At 46.2% G+C, this 20,364-nt stretch overlaps 1 protein-coding gene across 27 annotated transcripts in view; it reads right to left on the bottom strand.

Moving 5' to 3' along the window:
• The window catches only part of Dab1 (disabled 1), a 1,125,345-nt gene that overhangs the window by 18,015 nt on the left and 1,086,966 nt on the right, over positions 1–20,364 (bottom strand). For 14 of the 27 annotated variants that reach the window (NM_001369049.1, XM_030253166.1, XM_006502725.4 and 11 more), the window contains 4 exons: positions 13,158–13,208; positions 13,019–13,066; positions 8,558–8,620; positions 6,200–6,308 (listed from right to left, as the gene is read on the bottom strand). In NM_001369049.1, the coding sequence (NP_001355978.1) occupies positions 6,200–6,308; positions 8,558–8,620; positions 13,019–13,066; positions 13,158–13,208 (271 nt within the window). The remainder of the gene's footprint in view (positions 1–6,199; positions 6,309–8,557; positions 8,621–13,018; positions 13,067–13,157; positions 13,209–20,364) is intronic. The other 13 variants (NR_104385.1, NM_001369047.1, NM_001369046.1 and 10 more) reach the window with 1 other exon arrangement.

Genomic DNA, 20,364 nt, shown 5'->3' with positions numbered 1-20,364 from the left:
CATGTTTGGTATTACAAACACACCCAGGCAGGTTCTCATATTTATCACCATGGTAACTACTTGCCCAATTATTCTTTTTGGGTGATTGCAATAGGAAGGGAAATGCTGAGGGTCACACAGCTTGCATAAGGTAGGATCAGGATCCAAACTGAGCTGAGTCCATCTCTAGTCAGGATTCTCTTCCTCGTGTTCTGTGCAGCCATCCAGATGACCCACACCTATTTCAGGGTTTTCATGGCACTGCGTCTGGACTACTCTGGGTCCACTGGAATTCTTACATGCTTCCAGTGGTCCTCATGGTTCTCATGGGGACACATACATGGACACCTAAGCCTAAGAGACATGTGGCTGTTCAGTCGGGGCAGAAGGTAGAGAAGCTAGCTTTGCCCAAAGAAGCACTTCAAATGACTGCCAGAATAAAACTATAGGTGCAAAAACGGTGAGATCAGAATGAAACAGGAGAGGATTCAGGGTATGCTAGCAACACGAAAAAGGATGATTGACAGGTGCCGTAGCAATGATAACATCATGGTTCATGTCAGCGACTCTTCTGAGCCCACAGTGATCATATACGAGAGTACCTGGTTCTAGTCTCAATTCAACTGCCCCTCAACCGACTGAAGCTGGATCAAGTCAACATTCCAAGTCTAGTCATTTCTCCATTCCCTTGCCAAGCTGCCTCAGGAGGAAGCTTTAGACAGGGCACAAGGATTTGTTACTGGTGAATCCAGCCACTGTTAAAGGCTTTGAAACAATGAAACAGACATCATGGTAGAACTCTAAGTTTGTTTTTACTGGGGTACACTGTTCAAGCTCTTGATTTATTCACACTGTTCGGTAGCTCACCTACTAATGCAGTGCCTTGACCTCTAACACACTAAGTGACAACAGGGCCACTTGTTTCTCTTGTTCTTTGATTTGCTTTGACATTAACTAAATTATTCTCAGAGGGAATGCTGTCGCCCCCTAGGGGTGAAGAGAAAATTGGTGAGATGTTTTAGTTGTTATGGTAACTGCAGGGAAGTCTGGGCTCCTGGTTTTTAAGGGGCTACCAGCATTGACAGCAGATATCCAAAACTTGTGAGACCAATGCACAGCACAATGACCGATTCTGCCTCCTGATATAAGCCTAGACAGACCAAATGGCTAAGAAATTCAATTTCTCTGCACACAGAGTCAACACCTGTGGTTTCCCAGGAACGTGACAAGTGTGTACACTCAAGGAAGAACGTATGTCATTTGATTTGGAATGTGCGAAAGAGTTTTGGAAAAGGGTGGTCCCAGACAGAAACACTCATTAACAGTTAACACTCATTGTGGCTGGGGCTAGCCTGTATTTTCAGCTGCAGTTTTTCCTGGTAATTCTGCTCTCAGGTATAGTCATCTCATTACTTACTCATTATGTCCTGCAGTATGGTCATGCCCAAGTATTTCTTTATTGAAACACATGCTTTTATTATAAATCACTTCTCATTTCAATTCCATACTATCAGTGTAACATTATACTGATTAAAAATGGTGTAGGAAAATAATGGGTTCCTATAACACTGCAGATATTTGCTATTTTGAGGAGAAAAAAGGATCTAGGCTTCAACTGTGGGTCTTTCAATGTCCTTAGTGACTCTAATGCCCATTTTAATGAGTGAGCAGAAACCTTCAGTTTTGGCCCAGTCATGCCTCACCCTCCTTCCCACCATTCTTCTAAAACAGAAATATACCTATTCTTTGATGATGGGGTTATAACCTATAGTAGAGATACTGTAGGCGATAACCTACTGCACAGCTAGCTAAGCAGCCCAGTAGACTGTGGAGTGAACTTTCCCTCTGATTGCATGGGTGTCTGGGAGCCACAGCTCTCTGTGGCTGCCCAGCAATAGAGAGAGCATTGTACCCCATATTGTTATGTTGGGGGAAAGATCAACACTAACAGTGTGGTTTCTACAGAATGCATATTGCCATCACATAATCACAAAGAAAAATCATTTTAAGGAGAAGCATCCTGAGCCATGAGTTAGGAGTCGGTGCGGCACTTCGAGGTCTTGAGCATAAGGCTCAGCGACATGGCTTTGGCTCACGAGTACCAGCTCAAGAGATCCAGAGGATGGACATCTTCATGTTTTTCCAAGACTGTAATGGAACCTAAGAGCCACAGGTAGATTCATCTCTGATGATTGTACTGTTGGAGGCAGCAAGCCCCCCCCTCATATTTTCTTTTTTCCCCCCACAGGGAGCTAACAGATGGGCTATGCACAATTTTTGGGAGAGAGCTATTAGCATGTCTCTCTGGCTTCACGCCATCTGCTCCAGACCAAAGTATAATATTCAGAAGAGAAAAAGGCAACCCTGGGTAATTGGTACCACGTTGAGGAGTTTACAGATCTCATTCCATTTTCCTGGTTGGGGGAGGAGGGGCTGTTAATCCTGAGCTCTCACCAAGCCTGTGAGCTACTGCTTTTTAGCCACAGGCCATGCGCATGCCTGAATGGACATGGACTCAGCAATTGGACTAAAACAGCGCTGGTTTCAGGAAGCACCTTCATGGCAGCCACGGCAGCTACCTAACAATTTGTTAGCTGGAGACTTGTGTGCAGCAGCGGAAGGAAGGGTGCCAAGAAACATCTGTTTGTGTCATAAAAGCTCAGGCATTACAAACCTCTTTGCTGCTTGCAAAGAGGGAACACCCACATTCCCACCTTGCAGATAAAGGGCATGCATGCGTGTGTGTGTGTGTCTGTGTGTGTGTGTGTGTGTGTGTGTGTGTGTGTGAAATATTGCAGTCTATAACAAGATGCCAGCTCAGGAGACACCAGTACCCATGACTGAGGAAAGAAAATAACAAACCGGAGTAACCTATAAGGAACACATTGGAAACAAAGGCTCGCTGCATTTGTATAGAACATGTTTGGTACCTCCTAGCTACATTGCCTCCTTTGACTCATTCATTCATCCAAAAATATCCATGCTGGATGCTTGGCTCTGATTCAGTCTCTAGAGATGCAGCGAGGAGCGGAACAACACCCCTCCCTTTTTTGGTGGGGGAGTAGATGCTTGCAGTAAGCCTCTGGGGTAGCTATTACCACTTTCTGTTTATTCTTATGCATAAAATTCTCCTTCTATGAGGGCATAGCTTACACCAGCCGGTTATACATGCAGCAAAGTACACATGTCTGCAGAGTTCCTGCTTAGATCACACTTCCAGGCAATATTACAGAGGTCTTCTGTAACACACAAGTCATGAAAATGAGGCTCTCATCACCACTCTGGGAGGTCTAATCGCCACCTCTCATTTTACAGCTGAGCATCTCGGTTCAGCAAAGATGAGGCTGGGCCATCTACAGCTGGTTAGTAGCAGGGCCTGCTTCTCCAGACCACCCAGGCCATCTCTGCCATGGGTATGCAAGAGACCAAAGAACTCAACTTTACTAGATGCATTTAAAAAAAATTCCCAAGAAGATAAAGGGGAGGGGGAAGGAGGGTAGGACAGAGCATATTTTATAACCAGAGCTATGATAATAAAGTAATAATAACCTTCTCTACATTGAGCATCTACAATGCACCAGCACTTTCAGAGGCCCTTAGTTATCTCATTTAGTTCTCATGATATTAGCACAAGGTTTTTGGGTTTTTTTTTTCAATCCAGTTATGAAGATGAAATCTTGCTTCTGAGAGATTACCAGTCCCAACATCTAACTAAAAAGTAAGCCAGACTTGGAGAGTCAGAAGTCCTCAGCAACCAGCTATCCTTCGTGTGACATGGGTCATTTTCTGACCTTGTCTCTCTATTGCTGACCAGACAATTTATGCAAGTAGATAGAGGCACAATGTCTGGCAATATAGTAATACTAGTCGAAGATGTACAGGCTCAGATTACCACCATCCAAAGACTATCTAAAGTATATTTTCAGCAAAGACAGAAAATAAAAATATGCTAATGCAAATTTAATTTTAGACTTGTGCTTTGAAAACTGATGGGATTTTTCAATAATCCAAAGAGACAGCATTGCAAAGATCAATAGCTTGGCACACAGCTGATTAAGTAGTAAGATGCTACATGTCTTCAATCTGGCCAGGGAAAAAGTACAGTACCTTTCCTGTGTCTGATAGTACTACGTCTGACAACGGTCTCCAGGACATTTGTAATCTAAGTACAAGGTGAGACTCGAAACCACGCCTGGTGCCATCTCCTCATTTATAGAGAGGAGGATGAATGTAGGAGAGGCCAAACTTCCTCCCTCTGCCTGGACCACACATAACCAGGAAGCCTGTCTTCTTCTTCCTTGACCCTTCACCTTCCTGTTGTTGTTCTAGTAGAGAGACCCTCCTTACCATGCCTTCCTCAGCCAGGACTCTGCTGTCCAGTCTCTGCCCTGTGCATCATTTCATTCCTATTACTCTACTGTTCTAATGTATCACACAACTCAGGTATGCTCTGGCTTATGATCCCAGCTGGAGGGGAACCCTCTGCTAAGTTCAATGGCGTACCCCAAGCACTTGGAACAGGAGCTGGCCGACAGTGGGCACCCAGTGAATACTTGTAGAGTGAGCATGTCTGGAGATTAGTAGGTACAGGGTCTATTGTTGTCGTTGATCTTTATAGACAAAGCAATCGGGACAGCGTGAGTATGTGAATACAGGGCTGTAGCTCAGGGGTGGTCCTAATAGACAATTTTATTTATATTTTAAACTACATGTCCTATTTTATTGTTTCCAAGATTTTCTCTTTTCTTTTTCTTTCTTTTTCTTCTTCCTTTTCTCTCTCTCTCTCTCTCTCTCTCTCTCTCTCTCTCTCTCTCTCTCTTTCTTTCTTTCTTTCTTTCTTTCTTTCAAGACAGGGTTTCTCTGTGTAGCTCTGGCTGTCCTGGTCACTCTGATTCTGGTCACTCTGTAGACCAGGTTGGCCTTGAACTCAGAAATCCGCCTACCTCTACCTCCCAAGTGCTGGGATTAAAGGCATAAGCCACCACTGCCCAATAAATGTGTAGCCCAGGCTGGCCTCGAACTCGAGACCCTCCTGCCTTTGCCTCCTTTAGCAAATCCTACTGGTTGTTTCCAGGATTTTAATGTTTATTTTATACTCAAAAAAACAACTCATCACCACTAAACCATTTCAGAGACCACTAAGACAATTCAACAGGGGAGTTTGTAAATGAATACATTTCTAGGATGCCTATAGATTCTAAGCTATGAGTCTACCAAGTATATTGCTTCTAAAAGTTTGTAATGATCCCTAAACTCGAGAGGAGGAGCTGCATTCTAGAACAGGGTATGAATTTTTAATTTATATACAATAAAAGTAAGGTTTATATTTAGTAGCAAGAATTTGTTTGTAACACCATATAATTAAAAGTAATTATTTACATAAAAAAGCACAAGCAGATTTGTACTCTAAAATATTCAAGCTCTCATTTGCTGTTTAGAAGAATAAAGCTGAGAAAGAAATAGTGAGCCCAACTCAGTGCAGGGAGGCAGAGGGAAACACAACACTGTTCCAAGCTCCCAGATAACTAAAAGATAGCCTCCCCTATCAGTGGCCACTTCCAAGTGGAGTGGCCTGGCTACCTGGAGTGGCAGTTATTATAGAAACAGAGTATAACCCCTGAGATGCGACCATTTCTAAATTACCTACCCAACTGTGTGCCATAGGTAGTTTTACCCTTGTGCAAATACAAACTATGCATTGTAAAGGCTACTTGGAAAATAAAGAGATACTTTCTAAATCTCTAAAGGTTACCTTCTCTTCTCAGTTAACCATTAGCAGTTTACTCTTGTCCTACAGGGCTCCCCATGTGAGTGGGGGACCTCTCTTTCCTTGAGCCCAGCAAGCCAGTCCCCTCTACCCATCAGGATTTAAGAGGCACGGCTCCTCTTAGCTTTGCACCATCTTTCCTGCCTCTGGCTGAAGTGATCGGGAAGAAATAGGCCTGCACTGATTTGTACGGCTGTATGCATGATGCCATGTTTCTCAAATAACCTTGACTGTGGAATTTTCCAGGTGAAAGGAAGCCATCCCAGAATTCCTGGCATCAGCACCCATAGCTTTGTGTTTGACCTCCACCTGTCCAAGGACAGGTCTGCCTTGTGTCTTCTGGTGAGCCATGGGAGGGCACAGGGCTCGCTCCTCCGGTGTTCTGTGTTTGGTACTCGTTCAGTTAGCTGTCTGAGGTCCACAGGAAGCAGAAAGTGGGGAAGGTGGGCTTACCTGAGGGTACAGCAGCAGTGCCGAAAGACATAGAGCCAAACACATCTGCACTCCCCGGAAGCGTCTGGGACGACGACGGGAGAAAGGCATCACCTGGGGTTGCAGGAGTCTGTCAGACAGAGAGGGGAGGGGAGCAGATGCATGAGGCCTGCTCAGCACTCCACACAGATAGGGGGAGTGAGGTGGGTGTCGCTAAAACCAGAAACAGTCCGAGTCACTTCTGTGCTCCACTGGCTGATGACAGAAACATTACGCTTACCCCCAGGAGTGTGTGTGTGTGTGTCTAAACGAGCTGTTCTGAGGACTAAATGAAACCATGCATCTAAACAATTAGTTTTATCCAGTCTTTCTTAAGCACCACGCATGGGCATAGTTGATGCTCAGCACATGATGGGCGGTGGGACTACTCATTTGAGCCCCTACCTCTGGGATTTTTCAGGCCAACTTACTCTGTTGTATATGACTTTCACCACTTGCAAGCAGCCAATTCAATCTTAAGTATACGCACTTGAAGCCTATTGTATTCTCTGTTACAGCTTGTCACTTATTAGGTGGTCAGTAAACAGGTGGCTAAATAAACAAAGGAAGCTTGTGGAGAGGATAGAGTGCTGGTCTATGTGTCCTGGAGCCTTACAGACTCCTGCTTGAACTTTCTTTCCCCTTGCAAAAGAGAACGAAATATTTTCAAGAAGACAACCAAGCCATAGCAGCATATCTGGAAACTTCTAGCCCCAACCTGACCTCAGCTGCAGCTCCAGAAAGGTCAGCGGCCTGAAGTGCTGGGTAAGGGGTGGGGGGTGGGGGGTGGGGGGAGTTATCAAAAAAACGTCCATCCCTGTTAACTGTAGGCTTCTGCCTACAGTGTAAGTCTGTGTGATGCCATAATATCTTTGTCGATCCCCGCCTCCTCCGTTGGAACAGACTGGGGCAAGCAATTAATTCTGAAACCATGGCAATTAGACAGGGCCATTTTTAGACCGTCAGCTTCCGGGACGAATGGCTTTGTTCTGAGGATTACTAAATACCCATTTGGATTGCACTTGGGTTCAGGGCCAGAAACATAGCCCTGAGCTGCTGTGTTAAGCAGTTTTGCACACTGACAGAACAGCCACCCCCCCCCCCCCACACACACACATGGCCTTGAAGAAGTCCCATGTCTTCCCTGGGTCTCAGTTTGCTCATCTGTACAATGCAGGGGGAAGGAAGGAAGAGCCCCTCAGGCCCACTCTTGCCTGTTCTCTACCCCAGCTGCTACGTACTGAGGGGGCTGCTGTAGGAGCGAAAGGCTCCCGAGAGAGACCTGGCTGCTCTGGGAATAAGACAAGATTGCAATGGACATCAGGGGTTGGGAGCAGGGCAGCTGTGTCTGGATTCCCCAGTGGCAGCTGTGGGCAGCAAGGTCTCAAGCCATCTGTCCTCAGTGGTGGGATCGTAGCCCTTTCTCTGGGAGGTGCATCCCACCAAGGAGCTGTAGTGCTATGCCTCTGTTTGCACAACTGGGTGGTGCCAGGAAGGCCGTCCCACGGCCTTCAGTTGGTGCAGCCTGGCGCTCTCTCTTTCCACACCTCTGGGGAGCAGGCAGGGGAGGGGCTGAAGAGGGCATGCATGCATTTCAGTAGCTGCTGCAGTGACAAGACTGCTTATCAAAGATCTAGTACTAAGGTTCTATCCTGCTTTGTTTATTAATGCTATTTTCTTTCTTTTCCTTCTCTATTTTTTTTTTAATGTGTACTTTCAAAGGAAGGCTCTATGCACTCTCAATCCTCTTGCAGGCAGTGCCCTGAGTGCCCTTACTGAGCTGTGCCTGTGAACCCAGAACTTCATGAGTGGCTCAGGGAGGCATGGGCCATGCTTTCCAAGGCACAAAGGTAAGCCAGTGGAGGGTGAACCCAGTAAAGTGGGAGGAGAGAAAGGAAATGGGGAGGAAAGAAGATGGAACAGAGGGGCTTCCTCTCCTGAGCTGCTCACTTGTGCTGTGGGTGACCAGGCCCATGTTGACGCATGCTTCCTGCCATGTTAAGTTTCGTGTCCATATTCTCAACTCAACTACCCACCCTTGGTAGGCGCAAACTATGCATCTTTCCTGACTCCCCTCTTAGAGCCTTAGGAGGAAGTCACAAGCAATGCCATGTGGTCGCTCTAAGCATGGTGTCATTTGTTTTTCACATCAGAGACATTGATCCTAACTCCTGTATAGTAGAGGAGCCTGAGGTTCAGGGGCATTCCTTGAACGCTTAGCTTGCAAGAGCCGGAGTTGAGATTTACTAGCCAGGCTCTCTCACCAAAGCCCGGATTGTGTCACTGTTTGAAAGAAGGGTCAGGCAGCAGGGGCTCAGAGGGTGGGTGGTGCATACTTACAGGGGGAGAGGTTATATCAGGAGGGGTGGACATGTCTCCAAAAAGTTCTAATTGGGTCACAGCCTGGAAAGACACAAAAGGAATCACGTAAGCGTGAGGGCCAATGTTGCTGGACTTGCTTTAATGTGTTGTATTGTGAGAATAACCCCCCCTCCCCCGTTACTACCACAGATGCGGTAAGACTAGTCACTCCCTACTATACTTCATGGCTCCAAGGCCATAGATGGAAATACAATCCTATAAACTGCTTCTTTCAAGAGTGGAAACCCCCCCCCCCCAATCCAAAGCCACCCACCTGTAAGAATGCCAAGAGACCACTATGAGGTCCTTTCTTAGTTAATGCTCCCAACAGCACTAGCTCTGAGAGGCAGGATCCCTTAGTCACATTGTGTTGTAAAGAAACAGATTCCCATAGAGGTGACATCAAAGTCACCCAGGTCAGGGTTTGTAATTTCTATATAGAGAGCATGCAGTCAAATATGTATTCCCCAGAAGTCTCTCTTTGGGATTAAAAAAATGTGGTTGAATGAAAAGAAAACATTTCATTTAATACCAGGAAGAGCATCAAAACCAGCCCAGTCTACACACTATCAATCACTCCTAGGAGCTCCATGCCTACAGACACGGCTCCATCCATCTTCTCATCCATCAGACAGGGCGTGTGAAAAAGCCTGACCAGAAGAGCAGAAGAACCCTTTTAAGATACACTTAGACATTAATCTGCATACACTTTAGCGTCAGGACCTATAGGGATTCTTTGGCCAGGAACCAAAAGTCCTGACTTAATTATGCAAAGCGTATAATCACATGCTTTGTGTGAAGCTGTCCACAGAGCAAAACCTACTTCCCACTCATCTTCTCATCTTAAGTAAGGGCTCTCAGGGCAGGCAACAGCAAAAACCTGGTCAGCAGAAGGCACAAGAGGAGGCTGGCTTCACTGCTACTCTAGTCCCCACGTAGACATTTAGCTTCAACTTGATTATAGGATTCATACCAAAAGAGAAATGACTATTCCTTCTCAAGAGTGAGTCAGCTTTGAGTTCAGAAGAAGGTCCCGCTGTTGGGTATGTATATTGATTCTACCTCTTTCAACCTCTGAAGCACCTCCCAAGCTTCACTACCCAAGTTGGGTGATAGAGTTCATCTGTTAGAGATTTAAAGCCTAGAAGCTCTAAACCTCAAATTTTGCAACTCCCAAGCATTCCGAGTGTTGATATGGTGCCAGAAATGGAATATTCTGTACCTGACCCCCCAATAAGAGCCATGGTAAAAACGTGCTAGCACATTAATACACACACACACACACACACACACACACACACAGAGAGAGAGAGAGAGAGAGAGAGAGAGAGAATATGACATTGTAAGTATCAGTATATACAAAACAGAAAAAAAGTTAGTGTTTGGACTTTGGTTCCATCTCCAAGGTATGTCATTCTGCATATGTCCCAACTTCAAAATCCAAACCACGTTTGGTCCCAAGCATTTCCAACAAGGGCTGCTCATAATAGAGCTTGTTTGTTCTCCTACTTGGCTATGCTTGCTGAATGAGTGCCACTTCCAATCCTCCCCCTGGGCTCTCAGATTGAACAACAGTGCCTGGCACACACCAAGTGTTTTGTTTCTTTTGAAGGATGCAACATTCTCCCTGCAAATCTTTAAGAAGGGGCACTGTACTTGGTGTTAGGGGCATAGAAAGAACTGCCAAGTCCTAACTGCAGGGAGTAGATGGTCTGTTGGGGGGACAGATACACAGATGCAGACCTCTTCAAGGTAACAGGACAGAAAGGGTGGCCAAAGTCTCTGACGGGGAGCGGGAGCCCATTCAGCGAGGGGGAGAATTTGGTCAGAGTTTTCCAAAGGAAACAGCCTGTCTCCCAAATCCAATAGGAGAGGTACAGTTAGCCTGGTGACAAAGCCGTGGAAGACAATATGGAAGTGTAAGAGCCAGGAAGAGCACTGAGGAGGGCAGAAGCTATTTGGTGCTATCAGCATGCACCTCTCCTGGGGGAGGACATGGCAAGGGGACTGGCTGAGGCTGGCACAGGCATTTGCGTACATTTCAATCGTCTCCACTGGCTCCCCTACCACCTTCCATCTCACACAGTGATGGCCCAGCAGCTGATGTGCACAGGGCAGCTGGGGTATAGCATGTGCTTCTAAATCTGGACCTCCTGGTATTCCTGTGCAAGCCTTCTTTAGCATGCCGATAACACCTCACCTGATAGGGTGAAGACTACCCTTTGATCCTGCTCTTGCTGTATGAAAGACGGACTCTGGCCTAATGAATTCAATGGAAGCTAACTGGGCTTCCTGGAGTCCGGATCTCCATGCTTATAAAATGGCTCAGGACTATTTTCAGCGTTGGGAAAATATTAAAATGAAGTTAATAATTAAGTCACACAATTTACATCTCAAATGTGTTGGACTCATGGCAGACTTTTACTAACATCGTAAAGATAATTTATTGGCTAATTTTCTCCTTAAGCACAACTTTTAAAATAACCTCCTTTCTTGAGATATAGCCCTTCCTCTTGCCAAATGATTTTCACTCAAGGATTAAACGAGAAAAACATGGGGAGGCATAAACCATAGGCTGTTATTTCGTTTCATTGGATTTGCTGTTTAAATAGAACCCTGAGTTAATTAAATTTTATAGAAAAAGGGGGTTCTTGGGCCATAAAATTAAAAATAACCTGAATAACCACATATGATGGAGAATCAGGAATAGTATCTATTTTCACCGCCCTCCCCCACGTGAACCCCAGCCGATTATTTGTCACCTAATAAACCATGTTCCATCTGAAAATATCTGGAAATACTGTCCTCATCCATCATGTTAAAGGCCTCAAGAGAATAAAGCTAAGAGTTCACATTTGTAAAACACTTTACAGCTTACAATAAGCATTCCCATACATTATCATCATGTTTGACACTGCCTGAGCCTAGGAAAGTCGGCTCCATGGTCAGTCGGCACTTTACAGACTCCTTAACTGAGGCTGAGGTAAGTGACGGGGACGAGGGGATTGGATGCATGGACCTGCCAAGTAGCCACACCCTTTCAAAGTCTGTCTGCTGATTCACCGGTCCCTGCTCGGCTTTTATTAATGGTGGTAGTGAGCTCTATGACATGTTGCAACTAGAAGCCGTGGTTCCCAAGAGACCTGCTAGGTGCACACCCTGGGGAGGCTATTTACAGCTATAACTAGAGATGCCTGCTCATGCTAGAGGATTGCCTGCCAACACTAGCATTCCAAAGGGCTTCTGGTAGAGATGTAGCTCTAGGTGGCAGATGTTTCTTTTAGAAGCTACTGGGTACTTTGCAGCAGAAGGTGGACTGAGGCTGACCTGCTAAGGCCAGTGTTTGAGAAATGAAGGCTTTGAGAGGTTTGGGACCAGCCCCTTGATATCCCCCATCAGGCCTTGCCCTGGTCTAGCCACTTTGATTAAATAAGTAATAGTTTCCTAAGCATATGGGAGACTGTATAGCTGCTTCACGATTTGTGCCCCATCCCTTCTTTCAACATGACTGTTGCAAGGTAACACAGTTGAGGGAACGAGATGCCACTGGCTGGCCTTCACAACACATTCTCTCACACACTTATTCCCCATGTTTTGGCAACAGGAGATCCCAGGATCCTTCAGGATATGTGTAGGAATTCTTACCATGCATTGGCTACCGTGCCGAGAGCAGGGACACATGCTCCCTGAGGACATCATGCTCTTGTCCCTGTGTTCAGTAGCTGGATGCCTTATGGAAGCTAGACCTAGACAGTCAGGCCATGCAGCGCTAAGGGGGACAGAGTCCAGAGGATTTGAAAGGCGACCCATCTTCAGGCCTCTGCATGGGCTCTTTCTAGTCAGTCATGCCTTTCCCCAGTGGCTTCTTATCTTCCTCTCAGGACACAAAGATTGTGTTGTATTTTCCCTACCAGCATATCTGGGATGTGTTAGGAGACCTCTAAAACACTCATTGAATGAAATTAAGGGGTGATATTTCCTTTTCAATACCCTGTATCTTACACACACACACACACACACACACACACACACACACATACACACACACACACACACACACACACACACACACAAACACCCATATCCCATATACACACCCACACCTACCACATATATACATACATACATACATACATACACACACCCCATATACACACCCACCACCCACACCCACACACATACCACACCCACACCACACCCCCACACATACCACCCCCACCACCCCACCCCACCCACACACACACACACACCCTGTTTGTACATACACTCTTCCTACTAAACCTTACAGCACCTTCAGTTTTCCTGTGAACATTGCAATGGGCACCTACTGGAACAGAAGAGAGTAGGACAATGGCCATTTATGCAGGTGGATGAGGACACCACGGGACACATGAGGCTAAGCAGAAGCACTCTAATTTAACAGGACCCTGGCAGACTCACCTTGGTTGCCTCGAGAAGCTCATCAAAGTCCATTGACAGGTTCCTGTTCTGCAACCACAAGGCATGATGGATGAGCACAGAATGAGTGATGGTCCGACAACATGAAACAGTTAAACAGACAAGGCCCTCGCATTCTTACCGGCGTGGCTGCGGCAAAGCGCGAGTCGAAATCCTCCAGCGGCTGGCTATTCTGCAAGTGCGAGGGAATGATGAATGAGGAGGGAGTGAATGACACACAAATGACATGGATTTATGAGTTTAATGATGACGGCAGCCATGGTTTACACTCCCATGGTCTCAGTGGGCGGGAGCGGATTCTGATGTATGGCGAGAAGCCTGGGATATGTTTCCAGCATAAGCAGATGATAAAGCATGGGTCTGATTAGGAGACACAGCAGCAGCATGTCTGTAAAGTCCACCTTCCTGCGACTAGACACCCCACTCAGCTAGGCACAGAGGCAAGAGCCAATGTATCTACATGGAACAGTCTTCTTTGAAAATGAAGACACGCCATCCTGTAATTGCCAAACTCAATTGTTTTTAGTGCTGATTTTTTTTTTTGGTTATTTATGGTATACAAAATAATGGGGTCCATTATTAAATTTTCATATTTGTACACACATGCACTCTCTCTCATCATCAACCAGTCGTGCCCATCTTTTGTGCTATCCCTTCTCTTTGCTCAGCCACCTCTTCTTATGCCAGTAAGCTTAGTTCCCTACCTCCCTAAGCCCAGGTAACTGCCACCACCACCGCTGCTGGGAAACTTCTCCTTCTTCGAGTCCTCAGTGCCTCAGCTGCACCGAGCTGCTCTATACAAAGTTCTTTCACATGTGCAACTTATTCCCCAAATGCCCAGCAGCTCCCGAGGGTCTAATACATAAGCATTGCCCAACAGAAATGAATGAATCCATGTTTTAACAAGTGGCTGGCAGCTGGCCAAAACCAACTGTTCTCTTAACTTATAATTCTATTGTATATATCATGTATTATAAGAAATGTATAATATCTACCACACATGCATATCTTAATAACCTTGTTTTGGTCTATACATACAAGCTAATTATCCTTTGGATAATTTCCAAGTAGCTCAATGCTAATAGCATCTGTGCCTACTGGCATTCGGACCGAGTCATTGCGCATGAGCAGAGAGGTGACAAGGCTTCCTAATTTTGAACAGGGCTTGGTTCAGTTGTAAAATACTGTCCGTTTGCTAAAATCGCCTTCACTCTGCCCACAGAAACTGTAACCGCAACTTCCTCCAATGGGGCGGGAGAACCAACGTGCCCAGGACCATTGTCATTTAGAACAACGTCAGTAGGTTCTGTCACCTGTCTCCACCAGCATCTAGCTCACCATGACTCACCCATGGCGACAAGATGAAAAGTTGTCATGTGCAATAACTACAGAAATACTACGTCCACTTCTATTGGGACTGATAATTACTGCTATTGTTATTTAGCCACAGGTGTGTGGGGCTGTGGAGAGATGGCAATCGTCCAGGAGACCATGTAATCTATGGTGTGGCCCAGAAGGTTAAGGTTGTGTCGCTACATCCCTTATAAATTCACATACTCCTGGGGATTTATGGCTAGGCCCCTACCAACTAGCTCTGGGTCATAACTTTTAATAAAAACATTTTTTAGTGTCCAAAATCTCATTACATCTGTCCAATATAAAAAAGCAAATGGCTTCAGAACATGATGGATGAATTAAATAAATTTGAAAAACAGCCCGTGGTGGAGTCTCATAAAAGCCTCACCATGTGCCACATAATGAAAATGTGGGAGGACCTCTAGCATCGGCGTGTGCCTGTCACCTTCGTGGTGACAGAAGACATGGCCTCTGGGGAGTTGCAGAGGTGAGGCACAACGAGTGACTTCTGTACATCCAGAGAAAGTTCAGGCTAGGAATCTGGACAAACATGTGTCCTAGGAGTTACATTGGTTCAGACCACTTCTTGGTCACATGGTTCTGAAACTCAAGGAGACTCACTTTTCTCTATTTCTAAGTAGCAGCGTGAAGTCATTCTCCCAGTCTTACTGAAAAGTGTGCATAGCTTTGTTTGGTATTAGGCACAATGTAGACGCTCAATAAATTACAGCCATTATTTAGTACCTTCTCTTATCTCTTGGCTCATTTTAATGTGTGTTCTTTAATCTGAGGAAACTGTTGTTACTTGATGTTGGGAACTAGAATAAGGAGCCTTTAGTCTGCTCTTGACTCCATTTCCTTCCTTCCAAACCCCTGTCTTGTTCCTAGGCAGTTTTGCCAGGCCATTTTCTTCCTGGTGAAATCTCTGATACCTTTGGTCTGCTGCTGTCTTTGGATTTTGACTTTGTCAATGCTCCAGGCTCCTTCCTCCTGTCTGGTGTGAGCTTAGGTGACAGTGCAGCGCATCTGGCCAGTGGAGAGGTATTTCTAGCCAATGCCTCATTTCCCAACAGAGACTCATGTCTAGGGCCTGGAATCCATCCCTTGGCTCCCACCCCGTATTTGCTTTACCCACACCTAACACAGGACTCTTGGCTTGGCTTACCAATTATCTTCAATTTTTGACTTTTCTTCTAGCATTCCCCCTTCTTATTTGCTTTGTATTTTTCTTTTAAAAAACTCAACAGGGTCAAGCATACCAGGACCTCAGCATTCTGAGAAGAGATTTCAGGGATTCCATTCTCCCTCACTCTTGAAGAAGATACTGAGATAAAGTTTCCCATGAGGAGTTTCCTGTCCCATAGAAGAGGAATGACAACTCTATACTGGGAATTGGGGGGGGGGGACCAGAGTGATGACCCTCGTGCAGTAAAAATGACAGGGGGTGAGATAGGCTGTGTGGTACAAACATCAGATAGGAGGAAATCATATTTATGGCTGACAAGTCAGAAACTTGCCATGGTTTACAATGTAATCTTGGGCTGCATAACACAATCCCGTGGGGGAGGCATTCACAAAACCCTGAGTCCTGAGCCCCAGCCTCTGCTATGGGATTCTGCTGGAGGCAGAGTGGTGGGTGGTGGTTTTGCCAGGTTTCCACAGGTCCTCAGTGACTCTGATGTGCAGCTGGCTTTTCAAATTGCTGTGCTGGGGAATGGATTCTCTTCAGGAATAATCAGTGAGCATCCTACTGGGAGAACCGAAGGCATCCTGATTGATTAGGTAATGGATTAATTAAGACCTTCAACAAACATCGCTGGTGGATTTCCCACCTGCTAGGACCTAGACAGGTGCTGGCGACACAATGATGACTAATATACGGTCCGTGCTCTCAGCAGGGCCGTGAGGTGTAGTCCTTGTCATCTGAAGCAGACGGGAATGTGCATATGGGAGGGGACAAGGCTTTTAGATCTAAGCTAGGACCTGGGCCAAGGCTGCAAAAGAATCAATTCGATTATCCATTTAGATGGCCCGGGAGGAATGGATTAACTTAAGTGATTTGTAACTACACACAGGTGGGTAGTATTAAGGATACCCAGTGATTGCTAGCACCCGAATGCACGCTACTTTCCCAAGTGCATGATTTAACAAGCAGGGCACATGCTAATTAAGACTAATTCTCACGGGGATATCTAGCAGCTTATGTTCTGCACCACTTTTAGCAAAGAGGAGATGGGCCACTTTGTACTTCTTAGGAGACAGTCAAGAAACGCTTGGCTTGGGAAGTGAACTTGGGTGGGGGCTGCTGGGGGAGGATGCTGAACCACTCTGATTCTTGACATGCGATTCTTCCCCAGAGCAGCACTGTCTAGTAGAACGTTCTATGATGGTGGAGAGTCCTGTCTCTCTCCAGTCCAAGCTGCTAGGAGGTGTATGCTGGGTACCACGGAGATGCTTAATGGGACTGAATTGTGAAACTTACTTCGGATTAGTTTCACCTTAAATAGCCACAGGTTAGAACTGCGGGAGCCAGCACAACTAGACAGAAAATGCGTGAAAAAGTAAACCATCAGCCATGCATCCAGTGCTGGCCCCTTTCTGAACACTAGGCATCTCCTTCCTTGCGCAGTTTCTTCTGTTCTATTGAAGACTCTCCCACACTTGCACGGACTGGAAATTTTCTTTGGGAGAATTTAGTTCCTTGCTATGACTAGAGAGAACCACGAAATCACCAAGTTCAGTTTGCAATGACAGCAACCACCTTCTGGATCGAAGTTTTCTCCTTGTCTGGGCTAAGCCAGAGCCAGATACTTGTGAGTCTTTTAAGGGGAAGTTTCAAATGGAAATTCATGAAGCAAGCTAAGATTGCTGTTTCAAGTGGAAATTCATGAAGCCTCGTCAACAGTCAAATGAAACAGAGCTCCACTTTCTGCCCACGTGTGCCAGGACTTACAAGATGTGAGCTTGACTCCTGCCAGACACAATGCTGTGGTTTAATGGAGGGTCTGGAGCTGGTGTGAGGACTCAGCTTTGGAGTGATTGAAAACTGGTCTCTAAGTACCCCAAGCTGGGCATCCTTTTGCAGCTAAATCTCTTCTTCCTCTAGCTATTGTTCAGGACGTGTTCTGTACGTCTATCTGGAAGCTTGATAGAACACGCTTGAATGCAGTAATGAAGATGGCGTCCTCCCTCAAAGAGCATATTGTAGGCTGTGTGTTCAGTCCCTCAGACAATGAAACATTTAAACCTTACTTCCTTGAAGATGTACTTTGTTGCTATTGTTGCTCTTTGGAGACTTTTGATACAGGGTCCTGCTATGTTCTGGTCAGGAATGGTGTGGAACGAGTCTTGTGGTAAACCTCCTGTCCCTGCCTTCCAAGACCTGAGTGCTGGGGTAACAGGTGTGTACCACCATGCCTGGCTTGCCCGTGCTGTGAAAAAGGATGATGGAGATAGAGCTCACAAGCACTGAGCTGACTTCAATGACTAACATGAAGGAGCAGGGGCAGCCCTGGCAAAGACTCTGACTCCACACTCTATTTTCTCACTTTCCCCTCTTGTGAAGAAAGTCTGATGTGCTAGCACTTAAAAGCACAGGGTAGTTAGAATAGGGTGGATTTAGGAGATGGGGAACTAGAGATTCAGAACAGCAGCATCAGTACAAAAGTGCTGTCCACTCTCTGACCACACCCTCAGGTACGCTCCTGGTAAGCTCATTTGGTCCTGGAACCAGACTTGCCTTGCGGGGAGAAAACAGGGCTGATGGTGGGTACCTGCAGGATGGGTGTGCAGGGAGAAAGTAGTGAAGAGGTTGCAGGGCAGACAGCAGCCTGTGGGGCATAATCTCAGAGTGCCAGCTCCTTTGAGTCCTCAACAGAACTATTGAAAGGAGTGAGCCTCAACCAGCATTCTCTCTGCTTCTGCTCAAGTTAAGTACTTGTTTTGATAGTCCCTTCCTGGGGCCCACTGGCCACTCAACACACATCTCCAAAAACTGTGACTCAAATCTATCTTTCCTCTTTCTAACATCAGTCACAGCCAAATTTTTACTGTAGCAAAGAATAGGTGACAAAGTGATGAGGGTGAGCAGGTGTCAGGCATGGGAACACGTGGGAAGTGCTGGTCCAGGGAACAAGGTCAGCTGCAGAAGATGCAGCCTTTCAGATACAGGCACTGCAGGCTCCTGCCTGTGACCTTTCCCCCAGTACTGTTCTGGCTCTGCCCCACCATATCCTTTCTCTTCTCCATTCTTCTTCCCACCTTTGACACCTATTTTGGAATTTAGAGGATATAGAAACTGAGGACATGATAGCTCTATGGTATGGTTAAGGGGAAGGTTTTTATTGTAGAAATGAGGGAAAGAACAGTCAAAAGCATCTGAAAGAGTCCCAAGCAGAGCAAGAGAAGAGAGGAGAGAGAGGAGAGGGGAGGGGGTAGAGGGGGAGGGGGGAGGGGGAGGGGAAAGGAGAGAGAGGGAAGAACTGACTTGATCATGAGAGAAGCAGGAGTACAGCAGAGAGGGAGTGGGGGGAGGAAGAGGGAGAAAGAGGGAGATGGAGAATGAGAGGGAGACAAGGGAGAGAGAGAGAGAGAGAGAGAGAGAGAGAGAGAGAGAGAACAAAGACACGTACCCATGATACTGAGGGAACATGGAAGTCAGCATGCACTTTGGTGTGCTACTAGGCACCACAGATAGAAATTTGTCTGTCTGCCGGTGATAAGGGATTTCCCCTTTGGTAGACGGGACCCTGCTTCACAAGTTCCTAAGGAATTTTAGCTTTTTATCTAACTGCCGGAATTTGGCAAAATGGAGTTTGCTTTTGGGTGTGACAAAGAAAGACTCTAGGTTTCCATGCTTAAATTTTCTCAAACATATCCAGTCTAGAAATATACATGGGGCTAAGGTTCATGGAACCATTTCCAGGCTGCTAATGATTCTGTGGTTAGGCACAAACAGCAGATTTTCAGTGGCAAAGGGAAGGACATCTACAATCCACTAAGCATCTATGGACATGGTCTTGCCCTTCGACCATACAGAGAAACAAGAGAAACCAGAAAATCCACACAGAGCTGTGGGTACGAATGAGACGATGCCCAGCCCAGTGCCCGTGTACACGTGTGCCCAGTGAAAAGGCGTGACATGTTTGAGCACATAGGACTACTTTCCTCCCGCTACCTGTACCACTAAACACATAGCATCTAGCTCAGTCTCCACAGGTGGGTGCAGCTGGATGCAATGAAGACTTTGAGTCATGGTACATTAGGGACTGGATAGTGGTGATGTTGTGACCATAAAAGACAGTGGAGTGATGCAGCTATTTCAGTCGTGATGGCAAGAGAGAGTGGTGATGGGCCTAGGTGGAAATGCTGAGAAAGCTGAGGCTGTGCAGTGGTCGAGGGGTTCTGGGAAGGACTGTGCAGACTTCTGGGACCCATGGCTAATCAGTGACATCATCTAGGAGCCAGGAGATCCCACATCACAGGAGGACTTACCGAGTTTCCTGACCCCTCCTGTGGCCTGTGGCTGGAAAACAGGCTGGGGGGATGCCCCTGCTGCTCTTAAGGACTGTAGACAGAACAAGCGGACTTGGATGGGTCCAAGGAGCTCAGAGGACTAGAAACCAAAGGTGAACGGTCCTCAAAAGCTTGAAATTAATCTTTCTAACTCTTTCTTCCTTTCTCTCTTCTCCTTTTAAAATTCTATTATCCTATGTCCACATTAGCCAAAACTCAAGGAGTTTTCAAAACCTCCTAACAAGATTTGGCATGGCTTCAGGCCCCTGCAAAGGGAGCGAATCAGAGTCACAGGAATGTGAAATTGGCTCCTGTCAGCAGGCTGACAGGCTCTCAGCCCACTTTTCAGGAAGAGGGCAGGACACACAACGGAGTCCATCACTTTCCTTGATGCTGTGTCTTCTTGGGGAGACTACTGCTGAGGTCCAGATGGTCCCCAAATGGTAACAAGAAATATT

This window comes from Mus musculus, chromosome 4 (assembly GCF_000001635.26).
Source record: "Mus musculus strain C57BL/6J chromosome 4, GRCm38.p6 C57BL/6J".
Lineage (NCBI taxonomy): Eukaryota > Metazoa > Chordata > Mammalia > Rodentia > Muridae > Mus > Mus musculus.
Note: the sequence above shows the minus strand (reverse complement) of the source record. Positions and strands in the feature narration are given on the sequence as shown.